General features: G+C 46.5%; 2 protein-coding genes across 2 annotated transcripts in view; one reads left to right on the forward strand and one right to left on the reverse strand.

Annotated features, from left to right (window-relative positions):
* BEST2 (bestrophin 2) overlaps positions 1–2955 on the forward strand; it is an 8057-nt gene extending 5102 nt beyond the window's left edge. The window contains 4 exon segments of the mRNA XM_018572731.1: positions 887–1039; positions 1134–1214; positions 2078–2232; positions 2550–2955. Coding sequence (XP_018428233.1) covers positions 887–1039; positions 1134–1214; positions 2078–2232; positions 2550–2955 — 795 coding nt within the window.
* A 10381-nt stretch (positions 2956–13336) lies between these two features.
* Positions 13337–18333, reverse strand: part of HOOK2 (hook microtubule tethering protein 2) — a 29382-nt gene continuing 24385 nt past the window's right edge. The window contains exons 18-22 of the mRNA XM_018572732.1: positions 16865–16947; positions 16438–16541; positions 15337–15441; positions 14927–14998; positions 13337–13831 (exon numbers count right to left, since the gene is read on the reverse strand). Coding sequence (XP_018428234.1) covers positions 13661–13831; positions 14927–14998; positions 15337–15441; positions 16438–16541; positions 16865–16947 — 535 coding nt within the window. The 3' untranslated portion in view covers positions 13337–13660. The remainder of the gene's footprint in view (positions 13832–14926; positions 14999–15336; positions 15442–16437; positions 16542–16864; positions 16948–18333) is intronic.

The raw sequence follows: 18333 nt of genomic DNA on the forward strand, positions 1-18333 counted from the left end.
CCCCCCCCCCCCAATTATTTTTCCATAGTCCACTTAATGCTGAACTCCGGGCACAAGAAAACAATTTAAATATATTCCGCTGAAACCACAAAATATATAAATCCACTTTTTGTGCACCAAATGCCTTTCCAAAAACAGGATTTTTTTTCCATATAAAAGTATTAGGCCCCATTCACACTTGGCGATTGGCAAATCGCGCGTTTGTCACGCGATTTGCATTTTGATCGCTATCGCGCGATTTGCCGCTCCAGAAAGGGTCCTGCTGTAGCGACACACGACCCGCGACAGCAGGACCCTTTGCCCCATTGCAAAGCATTGAAGAGCGATATCTCGCTGTAAATAGCCACGATATCGCGGGAATTACAGTGCGATAAATCGCTCAATGTGAACAGGGCCTTAGACATCATCACTGCGCTGCACATATCCTGTGCATATTGCTGTGGGAGGAACCCAGCAGGCCCCACCTACTACAGGAGGGGGCAGAGACAAGACCAGTCACCCTGCACAAGGAGAGAGCAGCAGTGATTGATCTTTATTACAGGGGGGGGCGGAGACGAGACCAGTCACCCTGCACAAAGAGAGGGTAGCAGTGACCGGTCTTTATGACAGAAAGGGGCAGAGACAAGACTGGTCACCCTGCACAAGGAGAGAGGGCAGTGAGTGGTCTTTATTACAGGAACCCCCAAGTCTCACACTGGATTACTGCACAGATCTGGAAGAAATACACAAAGCTCACCAAGAATCCAGGAAGAACACGCATGACTCTTGTATGAGGATATTTGCTGATCCCAGAGTTCTGCTTTAATATAAAACACACAGAACACTCTTCTAGCCTCCTTGTTGATTAGATTTCATATTTACATTCTCTCTCTCTCTCTGGTCTCAGGTAGTGACCATCGCCGTATACAGCTATTTCCTCACCTGCCTGATAGGACGCCAGTTCCTGGATCCGGTCCAGGGCTACTCCGGCCACGACCTGGACCTCTATGTCCCCGTCTTCACCCTCCTTCAGTTCTTCTTCTATGCCGGCTGGCTGAAGGTCGGTATAAAGTTTTCCTCTTGTGTTGGTTTTAGCAAAGCTGATTCTTGGACCCGCAAACATGACTTCATATTCTGCTTCCTTCCCTCACAAGGTGGGAGAGCAGCTGATTAATCCGTTTGGTGAGGACGATGATGACTTTGAAACCAATTTATTGATTGACCGGAATTTCCAGGTACAGAACAACGTTTCTTGGTTGTGTTTTATGTTGATGAGTCGCCCAGCTAATGGTCTGAGCCCCCTGAGGACACGCTCGTGCTAAGAAAAGGGGAAAGTCCCCAAAAAAGTCTAATGTTCCTCAAAGTGGAGTATGATGGCTATTCTGCAGAGCCCCAGCCCGGTCTACTCTGGCAGGGGGTAGGTGACCATGAGATGTCCTTTTATCAGACGTTTGGCTCACTCTGGGCTCTCCAGCCTCATGCTTCCATTACTAGATAAAAACATTTCAAAAAGAAAAAACATAGGACATAGTAGTGACACAAGGACCAGCATATGGAACCACAGTGATGGGCATGGGACACTATTCTACACTCCTGGGGGTTCACTAGTCACCCCCCTGGAAGGGTAAGTATACCACGACTCTCATTGAAGCTAACCCCTTGCTTGTATTTTGCACTAAATGCAGTATCAAGTGTTTATAGAGCTCAGTAGCTGAAGCTCATATAACACACACACAGAAAATGGGTCAGAACAGTGACTCCTCCCCCTCCCTCCTCTCCTGCCCTGAATGGAGTGAAAGGATGTCCAGGTATTAATTTTTCTTTGTCACAAATGAAGGGTCCATTAAGCGTTGACAGCCAATGTGTTTTGGGGTTTACGCAAAGCAGAAGCCAAATATGAAGAATAGTTTGACTCTTCAAGGGCCACTCCATGCACAAAGCCGGGTCATACACATTAGTCATGAGCTTGTTTCCATTGGCTGGCCATGTGGTATCAGATGTGTCATTGAGATGGTGTTGGGCCTTCTCTGATGTCCTCGTTCCAGACATGTCCAGTTCATGTCATTGCACGGGGGTGACCTCTTGGCTCTCCTTCTAGGTGTCCATGCTGGCAGTGGATGAGATGTATGGTGACGTTCCTGTTCTGGTGAAGGATCGATACTGGAATGATTCAGATCCTCGTCCGCCGTACACAGCAGCCACCTTATTCCAGAAGTACCAACCTTCCTTCCAGGGATCCACGTTTGACATGGCGTACGTACCACCCATCTTTGATTTTGGTTTTGCTATACCAGGGCTGATGTACCTTACTTTACTGGGGAAAATTCTGCTCCTCAACATAATCCATAGCCTATGTATTGTGTCACATGACCTCTGTTGAAGGGAAGGATCAGCCACTCTGATCCTCCCCTTCATCAGGGACCACAGGACCCAATCACACGGTCTTCGGGACCACAAATGTAGCATTTCAGCTCTGTTATGATATTTTAGACCTTCGTGTTGGCACCCACTTTATAATTATAACCATTGGTGATCTTTTGATGAAATGTATCCATTTATTTGTGAATTAGGCTCGCCAAGGAGGACATGCAGTACCAGCACCTCTCAGACATCGAGGAATTGAACGAAGAGACTTTATCCTATGCGTTTCCGTTGCTTAGCCGCCTCATGGGAGGCAATGGCGCCTCTCCTCCGCCCTCGTCTGCTGCTCTCAGTACGCTATTTGTAGCACCCAGTAGTCGCTTCTCAGTCATCAAGAGGTCAACCAGCTCCATGTCTGGATCTTCTGATAGCGTGTGCCCGGAGAGCCCTCAGGACCCGCCAATCACTGACCCAATGGCACTGGCCGATGAAGGTCAACCTGGCACTCCCATATTTTATGTTGAATCGCAACAATTTTTTGCTTCCTTTAATGAAGCTGTTCCTGCCGTGGTGGACACAATCCCCGCCAACCACGATGGAGAAACCTCTGCTTGATGATGGCCTTCTTCAGTCCAGCCAATGGTTTAGAGGAGCCGCTGGTAGGCTGAACCACAAGCTTCTCCTAAGTCTGGTGGTGGGAGTTCCTACGCTTAGTATTTACAGACATTACGCTTGTGTTCCCTGTTACTGGACTGTTCTGTTATATTACAGAGAGGAAACCTGCAGCACACTCTTCACAACCTGAACCCTCTAAAAATTACCAGTTTGGGTTAGGCTAACCTTTTTCCAGATACCGACCCCAGCACGACCCGCCCCCACCACCACCACATTCCCCTCACCTCCCTCCACAGACCAGTCTTGGGACACACTGGGTCCTCTTCACTTCCTCTCCAGTGCTGGACAGCCTTCCATGATGCAGAGAGCATTGCCATTGTAAGAACGTTGGCTTCCCTTCAAGGTGGACTTGGTGGTACCCAAAAAAAATGAACACAATTTGGTCTTTGAAGATACTAAGCTGAATTATCTAGTAGTAAGAGGTTCCTGCCCTCACTTTTAGAATGATGGGATTCTTCATACTGAACGTTGACGAGATTTGGGAACAGCGTGACAACACACTCGGGTATGAATGGGGCCCAAGGTATTCTCCGGAGTGTCCAGGAAGACTCCATAACGGGGGCGGGGGGCACTCAAAATGCAAAGAGTGACTTTAAGCTCAGAAAGTCATAGCTGTGTCACGGCCCCTTGAAGAACAAACTTTTCTATAGGTTACAGAGTCCCAGAGCATTCCATTGAGGGGTGTGGGGAGGGATGGCTGTTGGGGTCCAGCTTTGGAACGCTTGGAGCTCAATGGAAGTCTCGTCCTTCTTCCTTTTTCAATTTTTGCACATTTTATAAAGCTTTATTACTCGTGCCGACATTTCATGTATTTTTATACTCTGTCGTTCAGTTTAGGATTTTGTATTTTTTTGTAATGTTAAATAAAAACATTTTTTTGTTATACACATACTCTTTATTACTTTTTTATTCAAACTCAGGGGTAGTCGACCTCGGCACCTCTCCTGTGGTGAAACGACTAATCCCATCATGCTTCTGTCTCTGGGAGTCATTCCTGTGGCTATCAAGAGTCTTGCTATGCCTCATGGGACTTGTAGTTCCACAACAGCTGGAGGGCCGAGGTTGGCAACCCCTGCTGTAAAAAGAAAGCACAAGGTGGAAGTGTTGTCCGTAGCAACCATTCTGTTTACTCCCAAACAAGAGCTCTACCGCAATATTCCAGTTGCTGTGGTAACAGGCGCTTCCATAGGACGCCTGTTAGCATTGTGGTGGCGGATGTGGGATTGTAGTTGTGCAACTGCCTCTTGGCCAAGATTACAGAAGTCACGGCTGGGATTATGCAAGAAATTCATTCTTAAAGGGGACGTAAGTGAGGGAAAACAAAATGGGAGCTGCCATTGCCAGCTTGCTTTTGGAGGTTCTGGTTCCAAGGCTGTCACCCTGACATTTTTATTACAGGGGCAGGCAACCCTGGATCTCCAGCTGTGGTAAAACTAGAAACTCCCTGGGAGTCACGCCTGTGGCTGCCAATCCTGCAATGCCTTATGGGACTTGTAGTTTCAGCGCAGCTGGAGTGCAAATGTTGCCTACCCCTGTCATAGACCTTCTGGTGCCGGTCATCCCTGCGTGTCCTGTCAATGGCCATTTACAGGGAGAATCCCCACACTTAATCCCTCTGTTTATACCTGGGAGGTGCTCCAAGGTCCCAGCATCCTGTGTGGGTTTCTTTATTATTTTTTTAGCAGGATCACCATTGTAACTGTCCATGGGGAGATGAGGTGACGTCTTCTGTACATTCAAAGGGTATCTATGGTCATATGTATTTCTATAAGTTCTACCCCGCACCTAATAACCAGATCTATTTAGACGTTACTAACTGAAGATGCCCATAGGAGGGACTTCCTCAATGCACTCAATATGCATTTGTTGGTGTCGCCAGCCGCACAGTCCCTGCCGTCTGAACTACAACTCAACATCTGAACAATGTGACGTTATTAATGCTTGCTGGGCTATGCAGGGCCGGTGCTAGGATTCTTGCCTACACAGGCAAGGTGCATTTTTGTCAAAATGCCCAAAAAGTACTTGTCAAAATGCCCTGTTTTTTCCGCCCTCAGGCGGCTGCCTGACTTGCCTTGCGGTAGCGCCGGGCCTGGGGCTATGTAGTCTTGAGATTGAGTCACATCAAGCAGCTGGGAAAGAGACACAAAGCACACTAGGAAGTTGTTGGAAGTGATGGGCAGACAGAAGGCGGCGCTCACTACATAAAAGGCATTTTTTTTTTCCATGTAAGCTTTGACTGCATTATCAGAAACAACTCTAGTATGTATTCATACTACAATGCTGAGGTTACAACTGGATGGCATGTGCTGGGACTTTACAACTCCCTTAAAAAACATGTCATGAACCCCACTATCTGCAGAGGGGGCTTAGGATCAGTAGGGCATACCTAGCTGCACTCTTGAGTCTTTGGCACCTTAAAGGGAATTTGACATAAAACATTTCTAAGCCAACAATGCTGAAATGTAACACTGCAGTGACTGGAAGTACCTCCATTATTCTTCAAACTGATCCCGGTGGAGACTCTCAAATTCTGCACAAGCTGAGGTTAAGCCCTGCTCCCCCTTCCAGGCTCCTTTTAAGAGACTGGCATTTGACAGTAAAACCACAGGGGCGGGGCTTAAAGTGAGCCTGTGGTCAGACGAGGGACATTCAAGCAGCTACTTATTAACCAGCAATAAATTAACTTTAAAATAAGCCCTCACTGACCTCTGAAGCTGCAAGCACTGTGGAGCAATGTATTCTCAATATTCACATGAGAAGCACTGAAGTCATTAGAGTTGGGTCTCAGCACTCTGCTCTCCCCTCGTCTAGTACTCCTGCTCTGTGTTTACATTTGAGATTAAAAGGCTCTTAAGTCACTGATGGGAGACGGTAACAGAGTGAGCTGAGCTACAGAGTCATGGTTATCAAATGAATACAAGGGGAGCTGAGCCACTGTTAGAAGTAGGGAACAGAGTACCAAGCTTCAGCATCAGTGCTGGGAGGGGGAGCATGATGAGATGAGCCACTTGGTCACTGCTGAAAGGGAGCAGCTCCTCATTCACCTCAGTAGCCCACTCTGTTACCTGCTGGTGAGTCACTGTGTGGAAAGGTGAGCTAAGTCCATTCTGTGAGGAGGTGATAGGCTGAGCTAAGCCACTGAATAAGAGGAAGTACTTGCACTGTAGGTTTTAAGAATGAATTATTTCATAGTGCCTGCAGCTACAGAAGTCAATGAAGCTTCCTTTTAGGAATATGTAAATGGATTGCCCACAGCCTGGCCACTGTTTTGATTTAAGCAAGACCTGCGCAGAAGTGAGGACCCCACCGACAGATTATGTCTGAGATCCAAGGGACGGATTGATCTGACGACTAACCGAGGTAATTGCAGGCATGAAAAGCTTCAGGCACTGTTCCCTTTTAAACACTTCAAGAGATCTGCTTTATCAGCTTCTCTCCAGCATCTGAAGCTGGAGAGTGGCACAAGAATGTGGAAGTGATGTCTTATACAACACTTCTGCATTCTTTCAGAGCAGAGGGGACCCAACCTTCCCCTGTGACAGAGGCAGTGTGCTGGTCCCGGGTTCGCACTGGGCACAGTGAAGCCTGGAACCAGCGGGAGGGGGCGCACATCCCGGGACCTCATACAAGCGATCCGCTGGCTCTATAGCCGGCGGATCGCTTGTATATTAACGGGGATCGCTGCCTGTTTTCAAATATTGGCATTTGCCGCTCGAGCGAGCACGAGGGGGCGTGGCTGAGCAGCCGTCTAAAGACAGGAAATTCCTATTCTCCATCTAGTGGCACTGCAAGATTTATAGATCAGCCCCTAAGTGTGAGCTATTGCTGGCAGTCTGACATTTCTATACATCTGTTGCTCGAGGTCTTGAGAAGAAAACCTCAAGCCAACAACATTTGAACTTCTGGGCTGTAATTATATGTACAGTTGTAATGAAAATTATTCAACCCCTCGTTGTTATGACCTGCTGCAAGCGAGATGCATAGCCGGACACCAGCTTCTGGCAGCGTTCCTGAGGAACTTTGTACCCTCATGAGCAATGGCCTCCAGTTCACGATTATTCTTGGGTTTGCATGCCGCAACCGTCTTTAAAACCCCACCAGAGATTTTCTATGGGGATCAAGTCAAGTGACCGATAGCCACTGTAGAGTCTTCCCGGAGGACTTGAACCAAGCCTTGGTGGAATGTGAGGTATGCTTGGGATCATTGTTCTGTTGGAAGGTCCAGTGACGCCTAAGCTTCAGCTTCCTCACAGACCGTATGAATAGAATCCCTCACAAGATCTGTGAGGGATTCTATTCATACTGTACGCACACATCTTAGAAGGCAGGTTAAGAAAAACCTCTGAGTGACTATAAAAGACCGGCAGCAAGACTTGGTGGCCACAGGCACAGAGGCTTCAGATTGCACAGTAAGGCACGCACTAAAGGCAGGTGGTTTCCAATGCCAGAACTCCAAGACATCCACCACTTGTGACCCAAAAGCACAAGAAAAGTCGGCTCCCATATGCCCAAAATCATAGAAATAAGCCACAGAAGTCTTGAGATTTTGTTCTGTGGAGCATTGGAACAAAACTGGAACCTTTTCGGCCCTATGGATTAGCGGAAGAATAAGGAAGCTCTGCAAAGAACACCGCCTACAGGCTGCATCCTCTGACACTGGAAACCAGCAGCGTGTGGAAGGAAAGATGGATTAATTGAAGTATCAGGAAATCCCTGGGAGAAAATGTCATGCCGTCTGTGAGGAAACTGAAGCTGGGCGTCTTTGGACCTTCCAACAGGACAATGATCCCAAGTATACTTCAGGTTCCACCAAGGCTTGGTTGCAGAAGTCCAGGAAGATTCTACAGTGGCTATTACAGTCACATGACTTGAGCCCCATAGACAAATCTCTGGTGGGATTTAAAGAAGGCGGTTGCAGCACACAAACCCGAGAATATTTGTGAACTGGAGGCCATTGCTCATGAGGAACGGGATAAGGTTACTCAGGAACATTGCCAGAAGCTGTTGTCTGGCTATGCATCTCGCTTGCAGCAGGTCCCAGCATCAACAGGGTGCTCTACTAAGTACTATAGATGCTTACCATGAAGGTTTGCCTAAAGATTCCTGGCCTAGAATGGCTGAATCATTTTGAGACCGCAGAAGTCATGAAAAGTTGCATTTTCAGTTGGATTTGGGGAATCACTTGAAATATTCGATGTGCTGATCTATTGCAATTGGTTTTATTTTGATTTGTTGATTACAAACAACTGAAAGTTTGTAAATGTTGCCAATAAACCCCATATGAACCTCGCTCACTGCCGAGGACATTGCCACTCATTTCAAAAACAAAATAGATACAATTCGGGATCAGATCGCCACTGTCCAATCAACTTCCCCTATTAATGTACCAGACCCTCACTATCCAAATCCTGCCGCCTTCACCTTCGTAACATCTCCAAAATACGCCAATGACACCGCAAAATTACTCATCCACTCCCTTGTTATTTCTCGTCTTGACTATTCCAACTCCTTCCTCATTGGCCTTCCACTACACAGGCTCCTCCCCCCTTCAGTCTATCATGAATGCAGCTGCTAGACTCATCCACCTGACCGCTCAGTGTCTGCAACCCCCCTCTGCCGATCCCTCCACTGGCTTCCATCACGGATATATCTTAGACCTTGTCTCAAAATATCACCCTAACCGTCCACTCCGCTCTTCCCAAGACCTCCTGCTTTCCAGCTCCCTAGTCAACTCCTCACATACTCACCTCCACGACTTCTCTAGAGTCTCTCCCATTCTCTGGAACTCTTTACCCCAACCTGTCCGTCTATCTCCCACTGACTGCCTTTAGGCGATCCCTAAAGACTCATCTCTTCAGGGAAGCCTATCCCACCTCAACCTAACCGCTCAACCATCACCTTCCAATACAATTCATCCCCACACAGACACCTCCTCATGTATCATTTCCCCCTCCCTTTTTAGATTGTAAGCCCTCAGGGGCAGGGCCCACCTCACCATCTTGTCTTGAATTGTATTGTAAAGGGCTGCGCAAACTGTTGGCACTATATAAATCCTGTATAATAATATGAAATGGGGGTGGGATAATTTAGACTACAACTATTCATGCAGAGCTCTCAGTGTGATACAAATTCAGCCAAGCAAACCCAATGGGCTCAAAAGTTTGAATGTTATGAAGCAACGAGCAGGCACATTGAGATAAACATTGGCGTCATCCAGATCGGTCACATGTCATGTCTGTAGCCATCAGAACATTTCAATCCTCTACTACTAGCAGTCTATTAAAAAAAAAGAAGAGGAGACGAGGGCGGATTTAATAAAAAAAGAGAAATAAAACTTTATTTGTAGTGTATAAAAGAGTCTAAAAACAACGTGACTAAAGAAGAACAATGAGCAGCTAGTAAAACGGAGTCTGGAGCTTCCGTGACATCACAACTATGAATATCATGGTCACCGTTAACCTTTTAGAAGTTCAGAATTCTGTTGCGCTGACTGAAATGAGGAACGAGATTTGCATGTGCGTGAAGGAAGAGCAGTACGCCTCCCATAATGCTGCAACAGCCATTGGCTGACAAGGCTTGCTGGGGGTTTTAGTTCCACAAAAGGTCAGAAGAGCCTCAATCCTCATCAGGTTATTGCATGCGTTCTCTAGCACCACCTAGTGGCTGCCGGCTCATACAGCACAACCAAAACTACTGCAACTTTTAAAAAAAAGATCATTATTGGGGTGGACATTCAGAACCAAATAACTGAAAGCAACGCATCTATGGCAGCGGTGGTCAACTCCGGCCCTCCAGCTGTTGTGGAACTACAAGTCCCAGGAGGCATTGAAAGGCTGACAGTTCCAGGCATGACTCCCAGAGGCATGCTGGGATTTGTAGTTAAAGCACAGCCAGAGGGCTGGAGTTGCCCAGCCCTGGTCTATGACATTATAGCTACCACGTATGCAGTACCATAAAAAGCAAGAACAGAAAACCTGGATAAAACATCTATATAGGACGAAGACGGCAAAAGCAACGGAGAGCTTGTCACAGCTCGCATATATAAATACACAACCAAAAATCATACAAAACAACTCTACAGAAAGGAGAATAAAAAGTGTAAAAAAAAAAAAAAAGCATTTTGTTTTAATGGGTTAGATTTTTCCTGCATCAGAAGGACCAGGCCTACTGTAATCCTAAGCAGTAACATACATGGGGGGATCCAGTTTATAAGGAATCATGGGAGCTTCCAATAGTGTTAGTGAGTCGCTGATCTGCAACAAGTACATACCAGTTAAGTCGGGACCCCTAACCTGCGTATTCCATGCCGGCGACTCAGGGGTGGCCAATCTCAGCACTCCAGCTGTTGTGGAACTACAAGTCCCATAAGGCATTGCCAGACTGGCAGCCACATGTATGACTCCCAGAGGAATGATGGGGTTGCCTACCACTCCATTAAATAGTAAAGGAAGGGCGGGGGTGACCTCCCTGAAGCCTGTACCTTTAATACAGAAAATAGAGGCAGACCCCATATGTTCTGACAGGTTCACTCTACAACCATAAGCAAAAAGGTGAAGCAAGACTAAAGTCAAAAACAGGCTAAAGCCACTACCGTTTCCATAAGAACACACATTGAAGCTCTGGAAAACCCGTGTGCTACCTCCAGATCTGATTAGCCTTTGCTTGTGTGACACTTCTCCGCTGTGGTCAGGGGCGGGTTCTGTGTGAAGCCGCCAATCAATGCCTCTGCCTCACAAAGAAAGTACCCATGGCCCTTGGTGGAGAAGCCGAAGGGGGTCTATTTCTGACCAGTTCACAGAGCCATTCACCCTACAAATCTTTCTGAACATTCACTGTGTGTATAGGAGGCAAAACTGAATACACTTTCTTTTCCAATCGGATGTAGGTAATGTAATACTGCATTGTGGCCACTAGGTGGAGGTGATGAGCAAAGGAAAGATTCATATGCTCCTCAGCTCCTTCTAGTGGCCAAAATGCAGTATTACACTACATTTGATAAGAGGTTTTTTCATCTATTTACACGGAAGAAACCTTCATAAAGATGTGTAGGGTTAATAGCTCTATGTATTGTTCAGAAATAGACCCCAAGTTTACCAGAAGCTGGATGCATCCAGAGGGAGCCCCTTTCAGCAAGGCACTAATGTTTTTTCTTATGGAAACATCAGAGAGATGATCCACTTAAAGCGGACATCTATACAGCCTGGTGACTTCAAGGGCTGTTCCATCCTTTGCTGGGTTATACTTTCCATCAACTTTTCTAACTGCTTCACTTTTCCCTACAAGATCCCTACTGCTCATGTTGGTCATGTATCGATCGGCTTCTTCAGCTGCCACAACAAATCGCTCTAGGGGTACAGCAAAAATCTGCTTTCCAGAGTCCAGCCCCATGGCAATGGAATACACCATTCAGTGCGGTCTCATATGTATCTAGAACACAAAAGGAAGCTACAACTAGCTAAAAGTTGCAGATCAGAACGTACCAGAAAGTAATCTGTGATCTGATCTAGGAGGATGGAAAATCCCTTAAAAAAATGGCTCAGCCGGGTGTCTGTAAAGGAAATATATAAAAGCACAATTCATGCCCTGTGCCCCCTGAGCTCAGAATGGGGATCTGCAATCCTTGCATGGCCTGTAGATAGGGACAACTCTCTGACCACACAGGCCTGATGTATCAGCATAACTGGAGTCATGACCCCCAGACAATCGAATTTCAAGGCAGGTTTGAATTAGTTTGGGTACCTGAAGAGTTCCCGGTATGCCCGCGGTGATACATCAGGTCTATGAAGGTCGGGCTTGTCCAGTCCAGAGAGACCACTTTAGTTTCACCTCCCTGGAACCGGTGTTGGCATATATGCTTCAACTTTCACATGGTATGCAAGAATTTCCTAGTCTACACCCAAACCGAGAGGGACAAAAGAGCTCCCGAGTGCTCCCCCCCGTACACAACACAGCAGGTCCTAAGACACATGACTGACCCACTTTAAACATGCTTACAGTGCTGATCTGTGATAATGCAAGATTCAGTGAGGCAATGCAAGGAACAGCAACCAAATCTCACTGATGTTAGTGATGTCACATTAAAGGGAACCTGTCAGAAAAGCCTTGTACTGCTCTACCAGACAAGAGCAATGCTAGTCTTCAAGGGGTGTACAGTGCTTGATGTCCAGCTCTGGAACTAGCACAGCTTCTGAAGTTTGGGAAATGTCCAGATGGGGGCCCCGGCTGTAATAGGTAACCACCATAAAACGATGCCTTCAGAAAATCATTTTCCATAGGCTGCTTCTGGGGTCTGCATCCTGCACATGCTCACAGCTTTTAGACTGACTTTATTACGGCTTGCATATTAACGGTAAAAGAAAAGGAGAACAAATGCCTGAAGATCACATACCTGACATTAAATCACAAAACTATAAATAAAACAAATCTTAAAATATATTTGTAAAGGACATCAATGACAGTCATTGGATGGCCTGTACCGTGAGATGGTGACAACACATAGGAAGGTGAAAAAATACTGATGGGGGAGTGGGGCTTTCCAGGAACCAATACCAGCCAATCACGTTTGAAGAGTTCCGAGGAATCGAAACACTGATTGGCTGGTTTGGGTACCTGTGTTTCCTACAAGACCCGTTAGCAAATAAGACTTAAAAAAGGGACAAAATTCATATTGGATGTGGAGCCGCTAATAGCTCGGTATCTGCCAAACAGCTAAAAAGAAGTGATGGACATTAAGGAGGAAGGTGGACGTGTCTTAGGAGAGGCCTTTGGTTTGTGCTCAACTAGTAAAGTGCAGCAGTCATGCGAAAAAGCAACTCTCAGGTCCCCAAAACTTGTCAGTCTGTCTTGCTTGTAGTAAACTAAAACAGCCACTAGGTGGCGATCCGTTACCCTGGGACTGATCAGTTCACATCTCAGCAAGGCAGCTGCAATGGACATAAGGGAGACCCAGTGGGTGACCCTGGGTGCTTTCTCAAGGACCGACATCTAAATAGAAGAAACATTTTTAGAACAAATACATGTGTTTATGACTTTCAAAACGGATGTGTCCATAGTATTTCATTAAAATATTTCCTCTGCATTAAAAATATCTCTTATAAAACTACATTTTACTCTTTGTTTAAAAGGACATTGAACAGTACCATATATAAAAGGGAGTGGACATCTCTTATTCCTGCTGACTGGCTGAACGGCAGTGCCCATGAGGCTGCGCCAGGCTTAGTATGCCACATGACACTTTGGCCAATCAGCAGGACATAAAGATGCTCATCGGTGTATAAAGTAAGCGATACGACCACATTCCCTTACAAAGAAGGTGAAATAATAGTGATTGTCTGTAGAGTGGGGGCTGTGAGGGAGCGTGCAGGGGCATTATGGGACAGTTTCTGGGTTATATCTACATGGCGTTAAAAAGGCGGCAGCAATGGATAAAAAGGCAGCTCCCCTTCACTAAAGGGGAGATTCATTGGATAAAAACACTTGCCAGGCTCCCTAGGCAGGAGAGAGACCAAGGATATCAAAAGATAGATCCCTAATCCCCGTTATTAGGATACTGGGCTCCCCGCAGGGTCTGGCAGCCCATAGCTTATTTGAGGCCTAGCGTTCTATCCTGTAGTTTGTTCTGAAATGTCTATAGCTCTCAGCAGGTTCAGGAAAGGCTCTGACGCTTCTCAGAGCTGATGTATCTGGGCAGCAAGGAGGTGCGGGAAAGCTGGCTGCGTCTGGCGTTGGTGGCGAGCCGCTGTTGAGCCAGGAAGGATTGGGCGCCGTTGGCGACCTGAGTCCTCTCATCTGTGATCTTCTGCTGGAGAGTCATGCCCTGGAAAGAAAGAAAGGAGCCATTAAGGCTGACGTCTAATCTTATATTTTACCTTCCTTGGTTCCTCCTTTCCCCTCATCACATGCTAATTAAATGATAAAACCGCTCAGTTTTTATGACATCCCTTATTTTAGAACCAGTGATGTCATTATTGGGTCTTTGTGCCTCCCTATGCAATGCAGGCAGATCCTGGCTGGTGGGAGATGCTGGAAGGGTCCTGTAAATAGCTTATTGAAAACAGGAAGCTGTGGTGATGCCCACATGTGATGCGAAGTCTCCATGCAAGAACTGAAATCCAATGAATGAAAGGGGAGGGCCAGGGACAGCCAGGCTGGAGAGGAAAGGGCTACATGGTGCTGGATGTCCTCTAGCCGGGAAATGAGGCGGGCTCTAGCTGACTTTCTGTAGCTTCTAATACAAATTGTGAGAAACTCAGGGTGCAGAGAAATCAGAGTAAGATAGGTCAGTGCAGGAGAGGAGCCGGTACAACCGCGCAAGACTGAAGGGAAGGTTGGAGTTCAGCTTTAAAGTGACAATAAAAAGTCAAAAGAATTTTAAGCCATTTCAAATGCTGATGAAATCACTTACAATGGACGCTGCTCCTTGATGTTTAGCAGTTTTAGTTTGCCCCCTGAGCACTGGCCCTGATATCCTGTTTTAGAGTGACTCTTTTCTCTCCATTGCAACACTGATACCATGTACCGTGACTAATGTGCAGTAAGAGGCAGAATATTCTGACCAGAGGAATGTTCTAAACCAAGCGTAGCCAAACTCAGCTGTGGTGGAACTACAAATCCCATGAGGCATTGTAAGATTCTCACAGCCACGACTCTTGGAGAGAGATGCATCATGGAATTTGTAGTTTCACCACAGCTGGAGGGCCGGAGTTTGGCTACCCCTGCTCTAAACGCTGCCAATGCACCAGTGGCAAAAATGTACAAACTATAGAGGTTGTAACTAACCCTCAGGAGGCAAGGGTTGCCAGCTGTTAGTGGGGTTCAGGGGTCTCTGCACACTGCTACTGGGCACATAAAGGCTTCCAGTGTGCACACAATGACATCGCTGTACAATTATTCACAAATGAGACTCACTCACCATATTATACCAGGCACTTATTATAAGTTTTTCTTCTTGGTCTCGCTGAGATTTTGTCTTCTCAAAGTCATTCTGCAAGGAGAGGGGAAAAAAAACTAAAGCATTATCTTTACCTTGCTTTAGGAGGAATAAAAGCAACAAAGGAGGCGAAACAAAAGATCACTCATAAGAAAGGCAATGATTGTTAGCACAGTGTACTAAAGATACGGTTCAATGGCATGATGTATACAGTCCTGTGTGTATGGAAACATTAAACACTTGGGGGAACTCCGGAAGGGTTCCAGGGCACAGAGTGAATCCCCTTAACAAGTTTAAAGCAAAACTCCAGAATATCTACATTCTGCTTTTAAATTGGAAGCCTGATTTACCCATTTCCTGTTCAGATACAAAATGGCGCCCCTCTTGCTCACCTCTAAATGCCGGATTCGCGTCTGCTTCTCCTGTAGCTGGTTCTTTAGGGCCTGGACTTCAGGAGCGACGTAATTCTGCTGTCTGGGCTCCAAAGTCTTAATAACCTGCACATACAAGAAATATCTGCAATAGTACCACAGCCTGTAACCAATACCGTTACCGGGTTATTGGGCCATCAAATAAACATTTCATATCCTGACAAGAGTAATACATCAGTTAAAGGATCAATAAACTAGGGCTCAAAATGAAAGAAAGGTCTTCACCCTGCCTGTGAGCTCTATTGTATCCGAGTGTACAGTGAGCAGAGCATGCACAGCTCAGTGTACATACCAGACACTATTCTGCGCCAGGAAGTAGTAACCCCTCCGCCACTCTGGGCCTGTCAATCAAGATGGCTGAAGACTCCAAAACCAGAAGATGGAGTTGTCAGTGAATGAGGGGAACCATGGCCGTTGCACCAATGGAGAAGGGCAATAACAAGGTAAGCAAGCCATAATGTGCACATACGCTCAACATACTTGCACATTGTGGCAAAGGCTCCTGAGGGCCCCAATATTCCCAAGTAGTTTAGTTCCGCTTTCAGTGTATAGGTAATAGCAATCCTTTTGGTCCTGGCCACATCTAGTGGTGTGACCTTCTGACAGAAGTATACGATTCTTATTGGGATACCTTTTCTGTGAAGTCACAGGCTTCTCACAAGTGTAACCATGACTTACTTAATCAGTAGAACTACCGGGGTCACCAGTCTACTGACCCTCTCATTATACGTCTGACACAAAATGGGTTGTGTACAAACTGTGGTGCCTCCCTCCCATAGCTCAGAATGATGGCTCATGTACCTGCCGGCTGAGGTGGCAGTGCGGTCTTGACACAGGGGGTGCAAAGGGGGCATATGGTCAAGTTAACAAATGATGCAACCCATTTACGAAATGTCAGCCAAGATTTGAAATGTTTAGCGGAGTTTGTGTTCACTACGGCAAGCTGATGCTTTGTCTCCCTGGATTGGACAAGTTGAGGCTGTAAGTACCTATTCATGGACCCGTTATCCACAGCCACCATACTTTAAGGTCTCAAGTGCAGTCTGATTGACTACTACTCACCGTGCGTGCTTTTTCCACATATCGCTTGTACCTCTCCTCCATGGCGCGCATGTCTTCCTCCTTCTGTCGCAGGATCTGCTGCAACTCATCCACTTTCTTGGACACTGAGGAAACAGAGCCAGCAAAAAAAATTCAGAGTTAGGACTTACCGGTAACTCTATTTCCATTAGTCTTCCAGGACAGCATCACGAGATGGAATCTCCTCCCCCACACACAGGAAACACGTCAAAATCCCCAGATATCATGACGGATGACATCCCTACAATAGTTACTGAGCAAAGAACTGAATTAAAAAAGAGAACCCCAGGCAGACAGCAAAAAAAAAACAAACACAGTGAATGTGCATCACCTTTCTGGCTGTGCAGTGTGCCAGAGGTGCGGAAATCACAAGACTGACTGGCTAGAATTAAATGTGACGTCTACTTACTGTTCAGGTCAGCTTTGGGCTCCAGTGTCTCTATGTACTCTCTCTTCTTCTGTAGCTCAGAATGGGCATCATGTAGCATCTCGCTGAGGAAGATAAAGATAGTTTAAGAGTTCAATCACTGAGATGTATGTATGTATGTATGTATGTATGTATGCATGCATGTATGTATGCATGTGTTACAAACCACTCAAGGGTGCAAAATTATTGGACAAAACTCTATAGACACAAATATTCTCCTATCAGGTACTGCCATCTTGCCTCCCACACAGTACCCTGCAGAGGTGAAGCCAGGCTGCCAATGATCGGCTGCACATAACACCCTCCACCTCCTGTGTTTAGTCCACTTATGCTGCACATTTAGCAGAAAGGAAGAGAACATTTAAAAAAACAACTAATGGAGTGGGAAGGTATCACTAGGTGTACATGATTGGGGAATGTAAAGGTTTACTTTAACCCCTTTGAGCCGGCATACGACGCCCCACATCAGTGGGTATTACATGGGCTCACGATTGGCTGTCACAGTGATTACGTAATCAGAATCCGGTCCAAACGGCTCACGATTATGACTATGTGACTGGGAGCCATCAGTGACAGGGCAGCCACAATGCTGGGGCCACGTGATAATACACTCTGCCACCACCACAACACAGCAACCCCAGCCAAATGCATATATGTGCCTGCACAGGCCCACCTCCATGATGCCACATATATGTGATCAGCTGGTGGGAAGGGGTTAAAGAGGTCTAGAAGTGTTAAACTCCATTTATAAAATGTATTTTATAAATACAGGGACTGATGGCTTTCAGCACATTAGCTTGTCCAGGGAGGGGTGAGCACGGTTTGAAATATGGAGCTACACTGTAAATATATTTAGGATGTGGTCAGAGCTGGTGCCGGTCACTGGTTTAGCAGCCTAGACCTTCAGGCTCCAACCACATTCTCAATATACACCAATACAAACGTCAGCCATTCATCCAGAACCCCTCAGTACAATATTCGTAAGCCCTAATGAAGGGAACCTCAACAGGAACCCCTGAAACATGTTGGCAGTTTTCTTTATTAGATGGATAAAGAATCACATTTCCAGTCTGGCGCTCTCTCATTTACCTTATCCAAGACCATTATCCAGGAAGCCCTGCCGAGGCTCCCCAGACACTAGAGAGTTGCCTCAGTAATAATTTAGATTGGAACACTCATGTACCTAGCTCGGAGAGCAGTGCACCACCACCGCGCTCTCCTAACCATGTACAGAACTGGCTCCCATGCCAGCAGAAGAGCTGCTTGTTAAAGGATCTTCCACAAGTGACTAAGGGCCGGTTCACATCACAAAGCCTGTGTTCCAGTGTTCGGCCTCTGGAATGCACTGGAGTGCAAGCCAGCCGGCTCCCTGCGTTCAGGGGCGTGGCGGTGCATTGAAGTCAATGGCACAGCAGCCACGCCCCCCCCCCCCCCCCCCCCAGGGGGGCGGG

The sequence above is a fragment of the Nanorana parkeri genome, unplaced genomic scaffold (genome assembly GCF_000935625.1).
Source record: "Nanorana parkeri isolate BGI_ZX_2015 unplaced genomic scaffold, ASM93562v1 scaffold2117, whole genome shotgun sequence".
Lineage (NCBI taxonomy): Eukaryota > Metazoa > Chordata > Amphibia > Anura > Dicroglossidae > Nanorana > Nanorana parkeri.